The 17,426-nt window shown below is 40.9% G+C and overlaps 2 protein-coding genes across 3 annotated transcripts; both read left to right on the top strand.

Moving 5' to 3' along the window:
* The first annotated feature begins 4,943 nt into the window (after positions 1-4,943).
* LOC136464566 (probable calcium-binding protein CML17) lies at positions 4,944-5,756 on the top strand. The gene has a single exon (XM_066463511.1). The coding sequence runs from the start codon at positions 5,020-5,022 to the stop codon at positions 5,314-5,316; it is 297 nt and encodes a 98-aa protein (XP_066319608.1). The 5' UTR covers positions 4,944-5,019; the 3' UTR covers positions 5,317-5,756.
* A 1,590-nt stretch (positions 5,757-7,346) lies between these two features.
* LOC136464565 (DNA repair and recombination protein RAD54-like) lies at positions 7,347-17,051 on the top strand. 2 transcript variants are annotated; one of them, XM_066463510.1, is made up of 22 exons: positions 7,347-7,835; positions 8,869-8,942; positions 9,015-9,246; positions 9,494-9,580; positions 9,735-9,975; positions 10,090-10,215; positions 10,316-10,372; positions 10,486-10,572; positions 10,788-10,883; positions 11,038-11,088; positions 11,283-11,357; positions 11,461-11,547; positions 11,916-12,007; positions 12,080-12,212; positions 13,247-13,366; positions 13,442-13,555; positions 13,657-13,740; positions 13,865-13,939; positions 14,023-14,081; positions 15,374-15,560; positions 15,897-15,995; positions 16,489-17,051. In XM_066463510.1, the coding sequence occupies exons 1-22, from the start codon at positions 7,510-7,512 to the stop codon at positions 16,825-16,827; spliced, it is 2,841 nt and encodes a 946-aa protein (XP_066319607.1). In that variant the 5' UTR covers positions 7,347-7,509; the 3' UTR covers positions 16,828-17,051. The 2 variants fall into 2 exon arrangements, with proteins under 2 accessions (XP_066319607.1, XP_066319606.1); XM_066463509.1 differs by having other exon boundaries at positions 8,869-9,246.
* Positions 17,052-17,426: the final 375 nt, after the last annotated feature.

The raw sequence follows: 17,426 nt of genomic DNA, 5'->3' as shown, positions 1-17,426 counted from the left end.
CCCCCTAAAACGGCCTAAGTCCTCTCCTTTTATAGCCTGAAGGGAGGACAAGGACGGTACATGAGCTAACTATACAGTGTCGTGTGAACAGAGACGGCGTGTCCAGGCCCTGTAGCCTGTTCTTGTGGCGACGTGATCGTCGGAGTGGTCCGTCCTTGGAGCACTGGGGCGGCGTGGTCGTCCCATCCAATCCTGTGCGTCGTGGGAGCCCCGGGACTGCCTCGGAGTGGGTGTGGCGGTGAACGTGCAAGCCACTGTGGACGGACTATACGCGAGGCCGAGACTTGGTCGGTGCCGAGGCTGCACCGCAGCGGAGGGGTCTCGGCAGGCACGAACTCCAAGATAGCCGAGACCTTGGTGTACAGTGCCGAGGCCTCGAGTGGGCGGCTGATCGTGGGCACAGCGTTAGGACACAGTGGCCGGTAATCCCCGCCGTACCCTGTCCCAACCGGCATGGCGTTGATCGTGGACACAGCGTTAGGACACAGTGGCCGGTAATCCCCGCCGTGCCCTGTCCCAGCCGGTATGGCGCTGATGCGACCTCGGGTCCCGTCGGCCATTCTGTGGCGTTGAGCCATCGTCCGGCTGAGATTGCGGGAATGGTTGAAGCATTAATGAGACATGATGCGCTGTCTGGAGGGTCGGTCGAGGCGGGGGGCGACGGGCTGCGGACGAGCCGGGCTCGAGCGACACGGAGAATGAGGCCTCGCGCGAGACGGAGATCGAATTCCTTACCGAGGCATGCCGCGAGAGGCCTCGCGTGATACGAAAAATGCACCCCCTGCCGAGGCCTTCCATGGCGAGCCTCGCGCGAGGCGGAATTTGCGTCAGGGTGCCGAGACCTCCTACGCGAGGCTCGAGGCAAGGCGGAGGGCTTGGTGGGCTCGGTCGTTGCGGGTGAGGGGCCCACGGCTTACCTTCTAGCTTTATTTTTTGATAGGACTTTAGCGACCCTTTTGATTGTTCGCTCGGGGTACCCCGTTCTAACGTACCCGACAGATTCTCTCCGCACTCCTCACTCCTCACCAGCCAGGCCTGGTTTAGATTACAAGTTTTTTCACTCTCTCCGTCATCTTAAATTTTTGGATATATACATGGACTATTAAATGTAAATAAAAAAAATAACTAATTACATAGTTTGATTGTAAATCACGATACGAATCTTTTAAGTCTAGTTAAATCATAATTAAACAATAATTATTAAATACCAACGAAAATCCTACAATACCAAATACTGATTTCTAACCTCAATATAGACAAGGCCTCAGACGCAGGCCAGCAAGACTCGAGTCAAGAGTCTCCCACAAGTCACGAGTACTACTGGCTACAGATACAGTAGCGCTAAATAATTGCACCCGCTCACTCGCAATAGATGACTCGTAAGGTAAGTATTTTTTTTACAGTTACACATATTATAAGAACGTGTGAAAATGTTACGTGGACCCAATCAACCATTGTTAAAAGCTAATAATATTATTGAAGAAGTTGATTTCGCTCTTCCCGTTGCGGTGCACTTAGGGCGTCCCAGCAGCCTGAGAAATTGCCAGCTACTGTGTTAGCTAGAAACAATAAATAAAAGAACAAGCTAGATAGAGAATGCAGGTCAGAGACTCAGAAAATTTGGAAAGACGTGGAACTAGACGCTTGCTTCGTCGTTAGCGCTGTAAATTTTCTTAGGCCTTCGTTCCAAAAAAAGTTTTCTCAAAAAGTATTATAATAGCTATCACATCGAATCTTACGATACGTGTATGGAGCATTAAATATAGACGAAAAAAACTAATTGCAAAATTTGATTGGAAATCGCAAGACGAACGTTTTGAGCCTAATTAGTCTATGATTGAATACTCATTACCAAATAAAAACAAAAGTGCTACAGTAGCCAAAATCCCAAACTTCACACAACTAAACAAGGCCTTATCCTCTTTTCTCCTTATTAGATAAGCCAGTCCTCTAGCTACCAGCGCCTTGTTCGCTGGGCTTATAAGCTATATTTTTTAGTCAATAAATAGTATTTTTTTCTCACAATAAATCAGCCAACAGTATTTTTAGTCATGTCTTATCAGCCAAGCGAACTGGGTACAAGTTGTCAGCCATTGAGGACACCCTTAGATAAAGTCAAGCTTGTTCGGTTGATGATTTTTACGGCTGATAAACCGGCTGCGGTTGTTTTGTTGTAAGAGAAAATACTATACCATTGCTGATAAGTTCAAGCAAAAAGGGCAATGTTTAGACTGCCCAACTACTCCCTCAATCCCTAAATATATACCATTTTCACTTTTCAAGAAACAACTTTAACTATATATATATATATAATATTAATATTTATGGTACATAATTAATATCATTGGATAGATATTTGAATCTTTAATAAATTTATTTGGAGACAAAGATGTTGCATATATTTTTTACAAATCGAGTCAAGATATTGTGGACAAAGGGAGTATGTTATCAGCCAGCAGGGCTAATAACTAGGAGTAATTGTTAGCTAGATGGTAGGTAGTAAGATATTGGCCCCGTTCATTGGTCTTAAACTTGGCTGAAAATACTGTTCCGGCTGAATTGTTATGAGAAAAAACACTGTTCCGGCTAAAAAAAGAAGCCGAACAAACCAAATATGAGGTAAACCGAACAGGGCCATTAGTACTCCTAAATTATTAGGTGAGGATATATATAAATAGATTTTTATTTATTTTTTAGTAGCTGACTATCAGTTATAGAGATTAGTTGTCATGCTATGATACTCTCTCTCCATTTCAAATTATCTATTAAATAAATATATGAGATACATAACAATATATACTTCGTCCATTCTAAATAATAAGATATTTTAGCTTTTTATATACATTGCTTTTATTATGTATCTAGACACAGTATATATCTAAGTGTATAACAATATACTCCCTCCATTCTAAATTATAAAACATTTTAGCTCTTTATATACATTGCTTTTACTATGTATCTAGACCCAGTGTATATATAAGTGCCTAGCAAATGTTATATATCCAAAATAGCCAAAATGTCTTATAATTTATAATAATTTATAACGGATGGAGTAGATAGATAGATAGATAGATATGCAGATAGAATAAAGTAAAATGACTTATGATTTGGAATGAATGGAACAAAAAAACTTTGTTCATATGTACTCTCTACGTCTCAAATTATCTGTTATTCTAACTTTCTTTAATAGTTAAAGCATCTCAAGTTTGACCAAATTTATATAAAAAAAATAATATTTATGATATTAAATAAGTACTATTAAATTCTTTATTAATTATGGTGGTGTTTAAATCCAGAGGATAAAGTTTAGGGGTGTCACATCGAGGTGTCATATGGGAGTGTTCGGATAGTAATAATAAAATAAATTACAGAAGCCGGCAGTACTCCGCGAGACGAATTTATTAAGCCTAATTAATCAATCATTAGCATGTGTTTACTGTAGCACAACATTGTCAAAATTATGGACTAATTAGGCTTAAAAAATTCATATCGCAAAGTAGTCGTAATATGTGCAATTAGTTATTTTTTTATTCTATATTTAATACTCCATGAATATGTTCAAACATTTGACAGGGAATAAACTTTAGGAGGAACTAAACAAGGCCTATATTTTTATGGTATACTTATATGATGTCATAAATCTTTATAACTCTCTTTATAATTTTGGTCAGATGTTTGACTATTTAAAAAGTTAGAATGATTTTTATAATTTAAAACGGAGGAAATATATGCTAAGCAATTTAATATAGCATATATGCACATTCCGATGCACGATCGCACTTTCTTTTTACCTGTGCAAGATGATAAAAAAGAGGATGATGTTGGGCACGCGTTTATGAATGAATATTTCGAGAAGTGTTAAAAACAACATGACTGATGCTATAGCGAAGTTGATGACTAGTACTCCGACGCAGCGATCGAATCGTTGGAAAGCGCTAGCCGCGTGATTCAGAATCTGAACAAGAGTGGGAAAACCCGGCAGAAACGAAATCTTACCCTCCTGATTATTAACCCACTCATTTTGCTGATGAACAACGCGGTGGAGGCAAGGTAAAAAGATTGTCACCAGTTAGGTAAAAAGATTCGGTTTCATTGAAGTCGAAGAAGGTACGTATTCTGTATCAGTCATTCAGACTTGAATGGACATAGCAAATCACCTGCACGCGCATTGGTTTGCTCGGCCCTGAAGACAGCTCCCCACATGGGAAAACTTTGGAAGTTCAATACTCAATGTCATTCTTCTTATCTTATCTTGTTTTTGTAATGAAATGTTCTTATCTTGGTTAATACACCAGCTGTGAAGCTGATTACTTATGCTATAAGGCAGAATCAACCTAAGATTTTGCTGAAATTCTTGACCAACGCTTGCCTAATGGCTAAGCCTATGCGTGATTATTGCTTCTCACAAGCAACCTGGCGCCTGGCGGTTACGAATCCTTGAGCAACATCGCGTCCCGGCCATCTTCTAGAGCAGTACATGGCTACTTGGATACGACTGGCAACATTCTTCATTGTTCCATGACCACGAGATCAAATTTGTCACTAGGCAAGCAGCACGACCACTGTGTCCACTGCATGAATAGTGCGTGCGCGGCAAAGGTTGAAGGCATCCGATTCTTCGTCCCCGAGCGCATCCTATCAATGAATTCTGATGCCAGCCGGCCTTCTCGTTTCAAGCAACGAATCTTAACCATCAGTCAAAATGCCAAGCGGTGTCCAAGGATCAGCACCTTTGATTCTCTTCTCTGCCTAACAACGCACACGAATTCCACGCCCCGTCCCCATGTCGTCCGGCCCCGTCCATGACCGGCGTCGCGCTCGCACCAAACGTGCGGCAACCGAGAACTGCAAATCTCCGGAGCCTTCCGGTTCCGGCCTAACCTCGCAGACCGGCCGGGAGACAGTATATATAGCGGCGTTGTTATCAACTATAGCCCACGGTTGTCTCGTGGATACTGGATAGCTATACCATCACCGTAACCGTATCAGGCAGACGAGGACCACCAGTAGTGTGTAACAATGGCATTCATGCGGTACTACCGTGTGCTGCCGGAGGGGGAGACGACGGTGGAGGAGTTCAGGGCGTGGCTGAGCCAGTTCGACGCGGACGGCGACGGCCGGATCAGCCGGGAGGAGCTGGAGCGGGCGCTGCGCAGCCTCAACCTGTGGTTCGTGTGGTGGAAAGCGCGAGAGGCGGTGCGCGCGGCCGACGCCAACCGCAACGGCGCGGTGGACGGCGACGAGATGGGCAGGCTCTACGCGTTCGCGCACAAGCACCTCCACCTCAAGATGAGCCAGCTGGAGCTGGAGGAGTAGTGCTAGCCTGGTGGTAGCCTGCTAGGTCGTCGGCCAGATCGCTGGTTTTCGCTGTAAATTAGAGTGAAGTGAAGTGTATGTAAACATCGTTTTGTGTGGTCGTGCCTCGTGCGCTTTGAAGTTTGGTATGTAGACATGTAGTCATTCTCGACGAATTCGTCAGTTCATGCTACTGGCATATGCACAATGGAGGATGCAGAACACGAACGAAGAGGGCTAGTTTCTTCTTCTTCGTCTCTCTCCATTTTTCTTCTTTCTTCCACCTCTTCTTCTTCCTCACCCTCTTCATATTTTCATTGATGCACCAGCTGTACCCCAGCAGCCCCCTTAGATCCGTCCCTGCATATACAGTATTTCCTGAATGCAACTTTCATGGTCGGATTTGGATGTTTAATAAGCTCTAGAAGTAGAGATGGTTCTATCAATTAGTTTGTACATATAAGTAGTATATATACTCCACTATGTATAAACTGTTTTTTTTTCTTTTGTACAGCAACGCTTTTATGAATTTTTGCATTGTAAAGTTTTGACATAATCGAGCATCTCTGACTCATGCACATGTGGCTATGTACAGGCAACTTTCATGTACAGGGTAACCTACTTCAACTAAAAAATTTCACCACAGAATCTTAACTGTTAACTGTCGCAAAGTCTAAAACCTAAATTAGACCATGTTAGATCTAAAAAATTTACGGCCGAAGAGGCCAGAAACAAATCAGTTTTTTCAAGAGAGAAAATCTTTAACCAATAACTGAATAATCTGCTGTTCTCAACTTTGTAAGTTTTGTCTTTAGAATTTTTGGGTGCTTGCGACAATTGTAGTTTCTTTCATGTGCAAGTTGGATGTAGTAAGTCCTTACCTAATATCTCCAGTTACATAGAAAAAACTTGGATCATGGTTATCCTTGAGCATCTCCACCGTATTGAGATTAAGGGCCTGTTTGGTTTCCCCCTGCTAGTCACTTTAGCTAATAAACTTTAGTCATGGGAAACTAAACATGGTTTAAGTTTAGTCATTGGTTTTAGTAACTAAATTTTAGTCATAGGAAACCAAACATGGTCTAAGTGATAATCTTTTTTCTAAAAGAGTTTGAGGGCAAAAATCAAGTTATAGCATATATCCTTTTCATACCACCCCTGAATCCCTCGAAGAAGAAAGAGGAAGAACCAGTTTTTTTTTCCAATTCGCTTCCTTTCTTCCCCTCTCACTAACATCCGCCCCATGCCAGGAGGGTCATCGCTTGTCACCGCCATCCCATATTCCCATGCCACGCTATGCCTCGAGTCGGGGATGCCGTCACCGCCACGCCGTGCCTTGCCCGCCACCATGCCCTTGTGGCCTTGTGCTGCGCCCAGTGGGTAGCCATTGGCACGTCGCGTGCCCGTCACCGTGGTCGTCGTGCCGTGCCTCCGCCTGCCGGAGCTCTCGCTGCAGCATTGTTGAGACAGGGAAATGGGATAGGAGAGAAAGGAAAAAAAAAGATATTTATTTAGCACTAACTTGTGAGGCCCACATATAAAAAGGATGAGATTTTCTCAATATGCTAGAGCATATTATAATTTAGTTTTAGGGCCTCTTTGGCACGGCTTATGCCGGCTTCGGCTTCATCTATTTTGCGCAAATCGAGTTACTGTAGCGTGAAGCCGTTTTGTAAGCCGGGGTTAAAATGAACTAAAAGCCGAAAAAAAGCCAGTTTTTCTGGCTTCACCGGCTTTGGCTTCACCGGTGAAGCCGTTTTGATGAGTCATGCCAAAGGAGGCTTTAGTTTTCTCAGCCCCTACCTATACTTTGCCAAAAAAAAAACTATACTAAATTTTAAGATGCTAAGGGAAAAGGATCCGGTGAAGATGCTCTTAGAGGGCCTAACCATTTTCAATTGCAACAGATGGCCCAATTAACCAAGTCGTTCGTTGTTACGCGCTATCCAGATACAGATGGGCTAAATCTGTCGATACCCTAGCTACCTAGCTTGGCCCATTTAGCTCTGTCGTTTTTTCTCCATTTCCCGCATCTTCCCCTGCACGCCGCCCCTTCCTACCGCCAAAAATTTTGCAGTGCCTTTCCCAAAATTCATTCGACTCCAATCGAATCCGCCTCTCCGCTAGCTAATCCCCAAAGCCGAAACAGCGATCGAAGCATCCAGAGCCAGCTCCATTCATCCCCATTCCGCTTATTCACCATCCGCGGCAGCGATGCCCTCGAGGAGCCAGTACAACCGCCGCGGCAGCGATGGGGACGAGGACGAGATCGTTGCAGTCTCATCCGACTCGGAGGAGTCAGAGTCGGAGGCGAACCGCGGGGCCGAGGCAGACGACGACGACGAATACGTGGGGGAAAGCAGTGACGCGGGCGGCGGGGACGAAGCGGAGGAAGCAGGCAGCAGCGATTGCGGCGAGGGCGGTGACGTGGACGGGGACGACCACGATGGCCACGGCAAGCGGCCACTTCGGGGCCTGCGTCGCGGCGCGGCGGCTCCCGATAAGGAGAGGAAATCGCAGAACGTGGATGCTCTTGTCAGGTACGCTCTGACGCCGTCACATCAACCTCTAGACTAGTGGATCTCGTCTTCGACTTATGTGCTCGTGAGCTGTTGTTGTACTGATTGGTACTATCGAGGATTAGTGGTGGTTTAGATGCTGGGGAGAGTTTTGATGAATGGATATGACTTTTGAACATTGAAGGATAGCCTTATGTGTTTCTGTTGAAAATTCAACATTCTGTATCCTTCATTTCAGAGTGTGATAGAATAAGTCCACACCTTTCTAGAACCGTCTGAAGCATGTCATTTGCATTTGGGTGCTTTGGATCATGTTTACAGGTTCATTATAATAGTTCCATGACATAAACCAAAGACAAACCCGCAAACCCCCACCCACTGTCTTGTTTAGACTACGATAGACTAGGATTTTCAAATCCTCATTCCCATGGAAGCCTAATAATGTTACATGGCTTGATCCTGTTGAGGATTGATTATTTCTTCAAGTATTTGATGGGTTCAATTCCTGAAGGAATCTCTTCTGCAATATCCAGTGTCTGAACCCTTGAATGTCAATTAATTGGTTTAAGCCCTGTCTTACTTAAGGCATTTTGTTTACTAATTACTATAAATGATGCGTGCTATGATAATAAGAATGTCAAACAAGTGTGACAAGTTATCTAACATTTCCAGAAATATTATGAATAAGGGCTCGATTCTTTATGACTTATGAAACCTTAACTACCAGATAGCATGTAACACCAAGAGTTTCTGCAATTTTATGAGACAATGTACAACGTGAAAGAAATATGAGATAAAATGTTAACCTAAGTTACTGACAATGCTGCATGTTTGTACAATTGTACTATACCATCGGCCATTTATTACTTTCGTCATTAGATTATTAGATTGTTTGACGGGTGGGGTGGGAATGATGCATGAGGTCTGACTGAGAAGTTTGTGGTTTAAGTCGGTAGTGCAGTTTGCTCAGGAAATAGACAATTGGCAGCTAATCCGACTTTGCATTAACATCATCTTCTTTGACATCACTTATATTTTCTCTGGTTTCTGTCAGGGGTAACCTGGTTGTAAGGAGGCAGCCACTCATTCCACGTATTCTTTCAGTTTCTGATGCAGCAGCAATAGCTCGTAAGCCATTCAAACCTCCATGCCAAAATGGATATAGTGACAATAATGAGCAGCTTGCTCGGCGCCTTTCAGCTCGTAAAAGATTTGTCCCGTGGGGTTCAACACAGACATTTGCAGTTATACACCATCTTCCACAGCCGCCTGTTGTTGCTAGCGATAGTTCGTCAGAAAAGGAGGAACCTCTTCCACCTGGTATTGAGCCATTGATTTTGTGGCAGCGCGATGAATGTGAGAAGGAAAATTGCAATTCTGCTTCTATCGAAGTCGACCACTTGCTTGTGCGTTACCTCCGACCCCATCAAAGGTATTATGCTCTTATGTTGTTGTTTTCACTTTGAGTATTCTTACACACTTGATTTGTTCTCTGTTGTAAAAGTAGTTATATGGTACACCCTCCTTTTTGAAAGTATGTCGTTTAGGAAAAGCTAATTAGTTCGTTTTTGAACTACTAATTAGCTTATCCTTTGTTTCATAATTTTATAAACGGAGGGAATAGTTATAATTTAGTTTAGCATGCATCTTTTTACATGTTTATGTTCTATATAATGCAGGGAAGGAGTTCAGTTTATGTTTGATTGTGTCTCTGGGTCATTGAGTGCTGATGGTATTTCTGGTTGCATTTTAGCTGATGATATGGGGTAATATGCTGACCAAATCCTTCCCTCTGTTTTCCATTATTATACTTTCATGTATTGTGTAATACTACATGTTTTCTTTGACCTTCATTTGATTACTGATTCACTGTGTTATAAAGCTACTTCTAACTTGTAAACCTTTTTTGTACACGTCCAGATTGGGGAAGACTTTACAGTCAATAACTTTACTATATACCCTTCTTTGTCAAGGCTTCGATGATAAGCCAATGGTTAAAAGGGCTGTCATTGTAACCCCCACAAGCTTAGTTAGCAACTGGGAATCTGAGATAATTAAGTGGTTGAAAGGCAGAGTGCAGCTGCTGGCCCTCTGTGAAAGCACACGTGCTGATGTTCTTTCCGGAATAGAAAGTTTCTTAAAACCCTTGAGCCGTCTTCAGGTTTTCTTTTGCATACTCATTATTTGTTAATATACACTATACTAAATGAAAACGTAGCTGCAAGTTAATGACAATTTCTGCTCAAAATATATGTCGTGTTTGAATCATCTTCAGGTACTTATCATATCTTATGAGACTTTCCGCATGCATTCTTCAAAATTTGAAAGACCGGGCAGCTGTGACCTTCTCATATGTGATGAGGCCCACAGGCTGAAAAATGATCAGACACTGACAAATAAGGTTTGTCAGTTTACTGATGTCATTTACACACTATTCATCTACACTTGGGGTTCCTCTCTGACTTTGTTCTGCTGAAACCGCTATAATGCATAACGTGTAGGCTTTGGCTGCCCTTCCTTGTACACGGCGCATCCTCTTGTCCGGTACCCCAATGCAGGTACTTTTTGGTATCCCCCACCCCTACCTACCACAGAAAAAAAAGGAATTACATGCCTATCCTGGAACAATTGACTTGAAATTTGCTGTACTCAATGTTTTCTGGTGCTGCAGAATGATTTGGAAGAGTTCTTCTCAATGGTGAATTTCACAAATCCAGGGGTTCTGGGGGACGCTTCATATTTTCGTCGTTATTATGAAGTAAGTATGGAGCTTGACATGAATCAGGCTGTACTGCCAAATTACGAGTTACAGCTGTTCATTCAAAGACAATCAGTACTTTTCATGTATGCTTAGAGGTATTTTTAGGGGAACCTGGAAAACATGATCAGAATTGTTGTTCAGTACTTTTATTTCTTGTGGGCCTATAGTCACTTCTCTCTGTTTACCCTGGTACCATCTATCCTTAAATGAAGGCACCAATCATCTGTGGGAGAGAACCCACTGCAAGTGCAGAAGAAAAGAAATTGGTATCTGATAGATCTGCAGAGCTTAGTGCAAAAGTAAATCAGGCAAGTCTTCCCTGCTGAAGAAGTTTGTCAGTACTACACTCTGATTGGCATGCTATGCTATTTTACTCCATTAAAGCTATTTGTTATATTTTGTATCCTTTTTTGTGCTTGCTGGAGACTAATTTGATTGTGATGGTTTCTCTATGATATTCAGTTTATCTTGAGACGAACAAATGCCCTATTATCCAATCACTTGCCTCCAAAGGTATGCTTATCTGTTTGATCAAATTCTTTTAGTTACCCTGTATTGTGAAAGTTTAACAAATATGCTCACCATGCTTTTGATTGAAAACAAAATTGTATCATGCCCCATTTATTTTGTTAAAAAGGATTTTCCTTATAATTTCTGAAGAATATTTTGCCTACCCCGCCTTGCTTAAAAACATTGCTATTGTACAGATTGTTGAAGTCGTGTGCTGCAAGTTGACTCCTCTGCAGATAACACTGTACAACCACTTCATACATTCCAAAAACGTGAGGACCTAATTTTACATTGCTTTGGATTCAAACAATTTTATTAGATAAATGTTACACAGAGTTTTTTTTCCCTGCAACAACCTATTATTGATCCTTTCAGGTTAAATGCTTGATATCTGAAGAAGCAAAGCAATCCAAAATTCTAGCATATATTACCGCTCTTAAGAAATTATGCAATCATCCAAAGGTAAATAATTTAATATTTCCACTCGAGATGCATTTATCCTTCAGCTGAAGTGTCTTAAAGAGTATGCTTCCCCAGAATAATTTGTAGTTTCTACTATGTATCTTTTCAAACAGTAGGATTAGGCAAGGAGAATGTAAATTTCTCCTGATTATTAACTATTCTGTTCTGAAATTCCCAGAATTCTAGCCTCTTGATGCTATATAGTTTTTTTTTTCCATGAAAGTGTGCACTGTACAACTGATAGTAATAAAACTCCACAAACAAGTTATAATGAATTTCTGGGCACAGTGCTTATATTACTATTTCTAGTGATCATGAATTTATAATTTGAACTTTTTTTTGGCTATAAGCAAACTCCATTATTGCAGCTGATCTACGACACCATAAAAAGTAACAATTCAGGTGGCTCTGGTTTTGATGACTGTCTGCGCTTTTTTCCGCCAGAACTTTTTTCTGGAAGGTACTTAACACTTCTCTCTCTATCTTTCATTTTTGCTGAACCATCTTACAACTACTGTTTATTAATGCAAAGGTCTGGATCATGGACTGGCGGAGGAGGAATGTGGGTAGAGCTATCTGGGAAAATGCATGTATTGGCAAGATTACTGGGGCACCTCCGTCAGAAAACTGATGATCGTATTGTTCTTGTATCAAATTATACTCAGGTCAGGGGTATTTATAATATAATATTTTGATATGATGTCATAAGGTATAGTTGATGTGCAGAATTTTTCTTATCTTAAAGGCCTTGGAGAAACACAAATTTGTACACTAGAGGAAACTTTAAACTATATAACTGGCTGAGTAACTGGTGTTTGCATTTTTCCTTTCAGAAATAGTGAAATACTGAATGTAAATCAACATAGTTTTACCTAGAAAATTTCCTATGCTCCACTCTTCTATAGCTCTTACTAGCTACTCGAGCCAAAAGGGCAACTGAGATTATTCAAGTTAAAGCATCAATTACTTGTGACAGAAATGGGAATGTCATAAGGCATTGTTAATACTAAAATCTTCATTGTCTTTACGTTTGCTAGTATTTTGTTTATGATTAGACCATGTACTTAGGGCCTGTTTGCTTCGACAACTGCCTGGTCCAGGCAGCGTTCCCAGGTGTCTGATTTTGGACACCTGGGGTTGGATGTGCAGGCTACAGCTGCCTGGGCAGGGTCTCATCCAAACAGGCCCTGCATGGACAAAATTAGAAAAGCTTCAAATGTACGTGTACAACGAGCAATCCCAAAGTCAACCTGCTGGTCCTTCCCAATCCTACTTCACAAGATGACAAGAATTCTGTTAATTGGTATAACGGGATACAGGTTGGGCATGCCTGCTTATTATGAGTTAAGGCCAGAACACTGTACTGTGCCTTGAAGGATAAACGGCACAATATATTTGCCTCAGTCTCTATTTTAGGGCATATCAGTATATGTTTGGTTTCTTTCTATAACCGCCAAAAGTGAGAAATCCAATGTGATTGTTTGTACACACGTCCTCATTTATGCTTATCTTAAGATCTTTCTATCTGTGCTGCGCATGCTTGTCATCAAATTAAAACATGCATGCTTTAAAATTGCAAATCTGATGATTCTGATCTTGTCTCTGTTCACAAAGAAGACTAAATGTGATTAATTGCTTTTGGAGACCCTCGAAGTTTGGAATGACTAATCGTTGCCAATTTGTTCTTTTTTAAATTCAGACATTAGATCTGTTTGTTCAATTATGCCGGGAAAGAAGATACCCATATGTTAGACTTGATGGAGCAACATCCATCAATAAAAGGCAGAAGCTGGTGAACCAATTCAATGATCTATCTAGGGTACATAAAATCTGCCCTGTATCCTGAATAACTGTTACAACATACCGTTATATCTGAAATTATTGTATTTGACAGGATGAGTTTGTCTTTCTACTTAGTAGCAAGGCAGGTGGCTGTGGGCTTAATCTGGTAGGTGGAAATCGTTTGGTTCTCTTTGACCCTGATTGGAACCCTGCCAATGATAAGCAGGTTAATTTCTATGCATCTCATGTTCATCACCTTCTCAACGTTCTTGTAACTATGCTCCTTGCCTAACCTGCTCTTTTTGTGATCTATTGCCATCTGGAAAGGCTGCTGCTAGAGTATGGAGAGATGGACAGAAAAAGAGAGTCTACATTTATAGGTTCTTAAGCGCAGGAACCATCGAGGAGAAGGTTGCCAACCCTGAAACTTGTATTTTCGGTTATCTCTTTTCTTATCCTTTTTCGTTTTCTAGTAAATGGATGATAATTTCTTGCTTTCTTGCACTGTAACTTTATGTGCTACATCCTTCTAAAGGTATATCAGCGTCAAATGTCGAAAGAAGGCCTCCAAAAAGTTATTCAGCAGGAGCAAGCGGACAACAAAATGCAGGTTTAATTGTTGGAGTTTCCTTTTACTTTCTGTTCAAAAATTTTGAGTGCCAAATGTATTGATTTGTCATCTTATTGTTACAGGGGAGTTCTCTTTCAACAGAAGATCTGCGTGATCTTTTTACTTTTCATGAACATGTCAGGTTAAATTTGTTCCTCTGAACATGTGGCTCAGGGGGTGTTTGGTTCCATGGACTAAATTTTAGTCCATGTCACATCGGACGTTCGGATGCTATTTAGAAGAACTAAATATGAGTTAATTATAAAACTAATTACATAGATGGAGACTAATTTACGAGACGAATTTATTAAGCCTAATTAATCCGTTATTAGCATATATTTACTGTAGCACAACATTGTCAAATCATAGACTAATTAGGCTTAAAAAATTCGTCTCGCAAATTAGCCACAATCTGTGCAATTAGTTATTTTTTTCGTCTATATTTAATACTTCATGCATGTGTCCAAACATCCGATGGGACAGGGACTAAAATTTCCCTGTAGTAACCAAACACCCCCTCATTCTTTCTTCACCTTGTTACTAGTAGGGAAAGACATTAGACAACAACAAATGAGTTAAAAAAGAAACAGCAGGAACCAGCTGTTGGTTAGTACAATTGGACCTCACAGATTGGGTAGATGTGGAGCTTAGTTTGACAAAACATTAGCTATCTAATTTGTTCAATCATTTTCAGGAAATGATGCTGAACTTGTTGATCCGCTTTGCAAACAATGTCTGTCAGTTGTGGTTCAATGAAGTTGATGTAGTTACTGTAAGCGAGTTTGGTTTGTGGAATCAGTTGCATATATAGAGAGATGATCACGGATTAGGGTTTATAGAAGTGGAACCGATCCTGGTCATCCAAGCCTATCTCAACACAATCAAGGGCACCTGGGCTATGGGCCTCTACCCTTTGTGCCTGGGCCTAAGCCCATCCACAACACAAAGTCTTCCTAAATGTTACCATTGCTTTCATGTTCACATTCAGTTGTGAGGAGCCGAGATTCAAGAAGACTCTACATGATTGTATTGTGTAAATAACAAATTATAATTAATTGATAAATTATTTGGAAAAATTAGATCATTGTCATTTGTTTTCGGCAAACCATGGATAGTATTTCAGCTTCAAGAATACCAGCAATTGCTAACTTGCTATTGACTAACTAGACTCCTAGGCATTTCTCGAGCTTGGCCAGAATACCCTGTCATTAGAATTTTTCAATATTTTTCTTGAACATGCAAGTATCTTAATAGAAGAAGAAAATGTTTAACAAAGACAGAAAAAACTGATACATATGTGCCACACAAACAAGAGATGAATTTGTTAACACTTGCAAAAGGCAATATCTGTATTCACTATTGTCATCTAAATGCAGTACCTTGTACCTTAGTTAATACCATGTATAATATTGTTGCTTACCTTCATTTGCACAGGTCTGAAATACATGAAAATTTGAAGTGTAGCCGCTGTGACAAGGATGGAAATTCAGCTTTGGATGGTACTGGTTTTGCAGCCACTGATCATAAGGCTTCAATTCCAGGAGTGCAAGATTATGCTGATATTGGTAGGTTTGGAGAGATATCTGGATGTTTGCAGAAAATGAATAGCGCACATCACCAGGTAATTTTGATGGCACCCTATTTATATGTTTCCTAACTCTGCAGTAGCCAGTAGTTTTTGTTTAACTTGACCCATCGGGGAAGACTGGACAGGCCTGGTGCAGTGGTGAGAGCTGTCTCACTGAGTCACCAGGTCGCGGGTTCTAAGCAGCCTCTCCACAGATTTTGCGGGGGGAGGCTTCCTCGGTTTTTCCCTTCCCCAGACCCCACTCATGTGGGAGCCTCCGGCACTGGGTCTGCCCTTTTTTTTGACCCATCGGGGAAGACTGGACAAGGCATTTCTGCAGCTTTAAACCTCAAGAGATTTCATTTAACTTTCTATGCGCACCCTTGTCAGATTGGAAGACCTACTGAAGAAGACCTAGGAAGTTGGGGACATCACTTTGATCCATCAACTGTACCTGATACTGTACTGCAGTGTTCTGCTGGTGAAGAGGTGACAACCTAAGACCCTCCGTGCATCTGCATCTCATTGGTTTGGTTCATAAATCTTACTCGCTCCATTCCAAACTATAAGTCGTTTTGGCATTTCTATGTAGTATGTACATATATTTTGCTATGTATCTAGACATGACGCCTATCCAGGTGTATAGTCAAAGCTATGCACTTAGAAAAGCCAAAACGACTTGTAATTTGGAACTGAGGGAGTACTTATTTTAGGATTGTACGTCTCAGACCCAGTATCGTTTTCTCTGGATCCACTTGTTTGTTTGTACATTGCTTAATTAGATTTAGATGGTAAAGTTAGTTGAAAAAAAAGAATGGTTGAGAAGCTGGCCTTTAAACAGTTAGCATCTTTAATCTGTATTTGAGGAGAACCAACTTTTGCATTTACAAACATCTATGGCATCTGTGCCGCAGAGTTTAGTTTAAACTTAGTTTTTAGGAGACGACTACAGCTTGTAACAAAGCACATGTGCATCTTGCAGGTTTCTTTTGTTTTCACCAATCAGGTTGATGGAAAACTTGTTCCAGTTGAATCTATGGTGCGATCAGCAGCTCATCAACAAAATGGAATAGTAGACACTGGAGAAAAAGGAGTGCAGAAAACCGATTCTCCTAGCAAACCTGGAAGGCAATCCTTAAATGGCAAGAATTTGAAGTTGATGGGATTTAATTTAAAGAATTCGTCTTTGAAATGTTCAACCAAATCCAGAACATCACCAAATTGCTTGCAAGGATTGAAGAAAACCAGCCCCTCTTTGGATCAACCTCAAAGTAAAAAGCTTCATGTTGCTTCTGATATATCTGATGATGATTTTGTTTGAGTTTCAATTGAAAACTACGTATATAGTGTCATCTGTTGATGTGCTATCTGTTGCATATATAGTGTCATCAGCTTTCTATGGTGCCTAGTGCATCTTTTTTTCATGTTTCTACAATTTTCTTTTATTAAAAAAATATAGGTCCTAATAATGTATGTACATAGAAAAGCAAAAAACGACTTACAATTTGGAATGGAGTACAATGGATAAACAATCATTTTAGCTCAGACTTGTGGCACTCAAGATGTTTGTTGTATTGAAGAACTATTGGTGTAGTAGCATTGTTTATAAAACATAGAGCACTTAAAAATTAAATTATCAATGTCAAATATGAAATAATATTGTAGTCAAATGTATACACTTATTTAAAATAACATCTTACAAAATGTAGACACGCGATGTTGTAGATCCTTGATATCGTAAATCGATGCATATTAATTGTTTTCAGTCCTGGTGCACGGTGGTAATGTTTATCTACGGTTGGCTGGCCAGACATTACGCCCTATTATTGCTTTCATACATTTCAATGATGAGTTGATTGTGATCGTTGACGTGATATTTCATATTTGGTTTGTGAGGCCTCGTTTAGATTGGGGTTAGGA

The sequence above is a fragment of the Miscanthus floridulus genome, chromosome 7 (assembly GCF_019320115.1).
Source record: "Miscanthus floridulus cultivar M001 chromosome 7, ASM1932011v1, whole genome shotgun sequence".
NCBI lineage: Eukaryota > Viridiplantae > Streptophyta > Magnoliopsida > Poales > Poaceae > Miscanthus > Miscanthus floridulus.
This window is presented reverse-complemented; position numbering and strand designations above follow the sequence as displayed.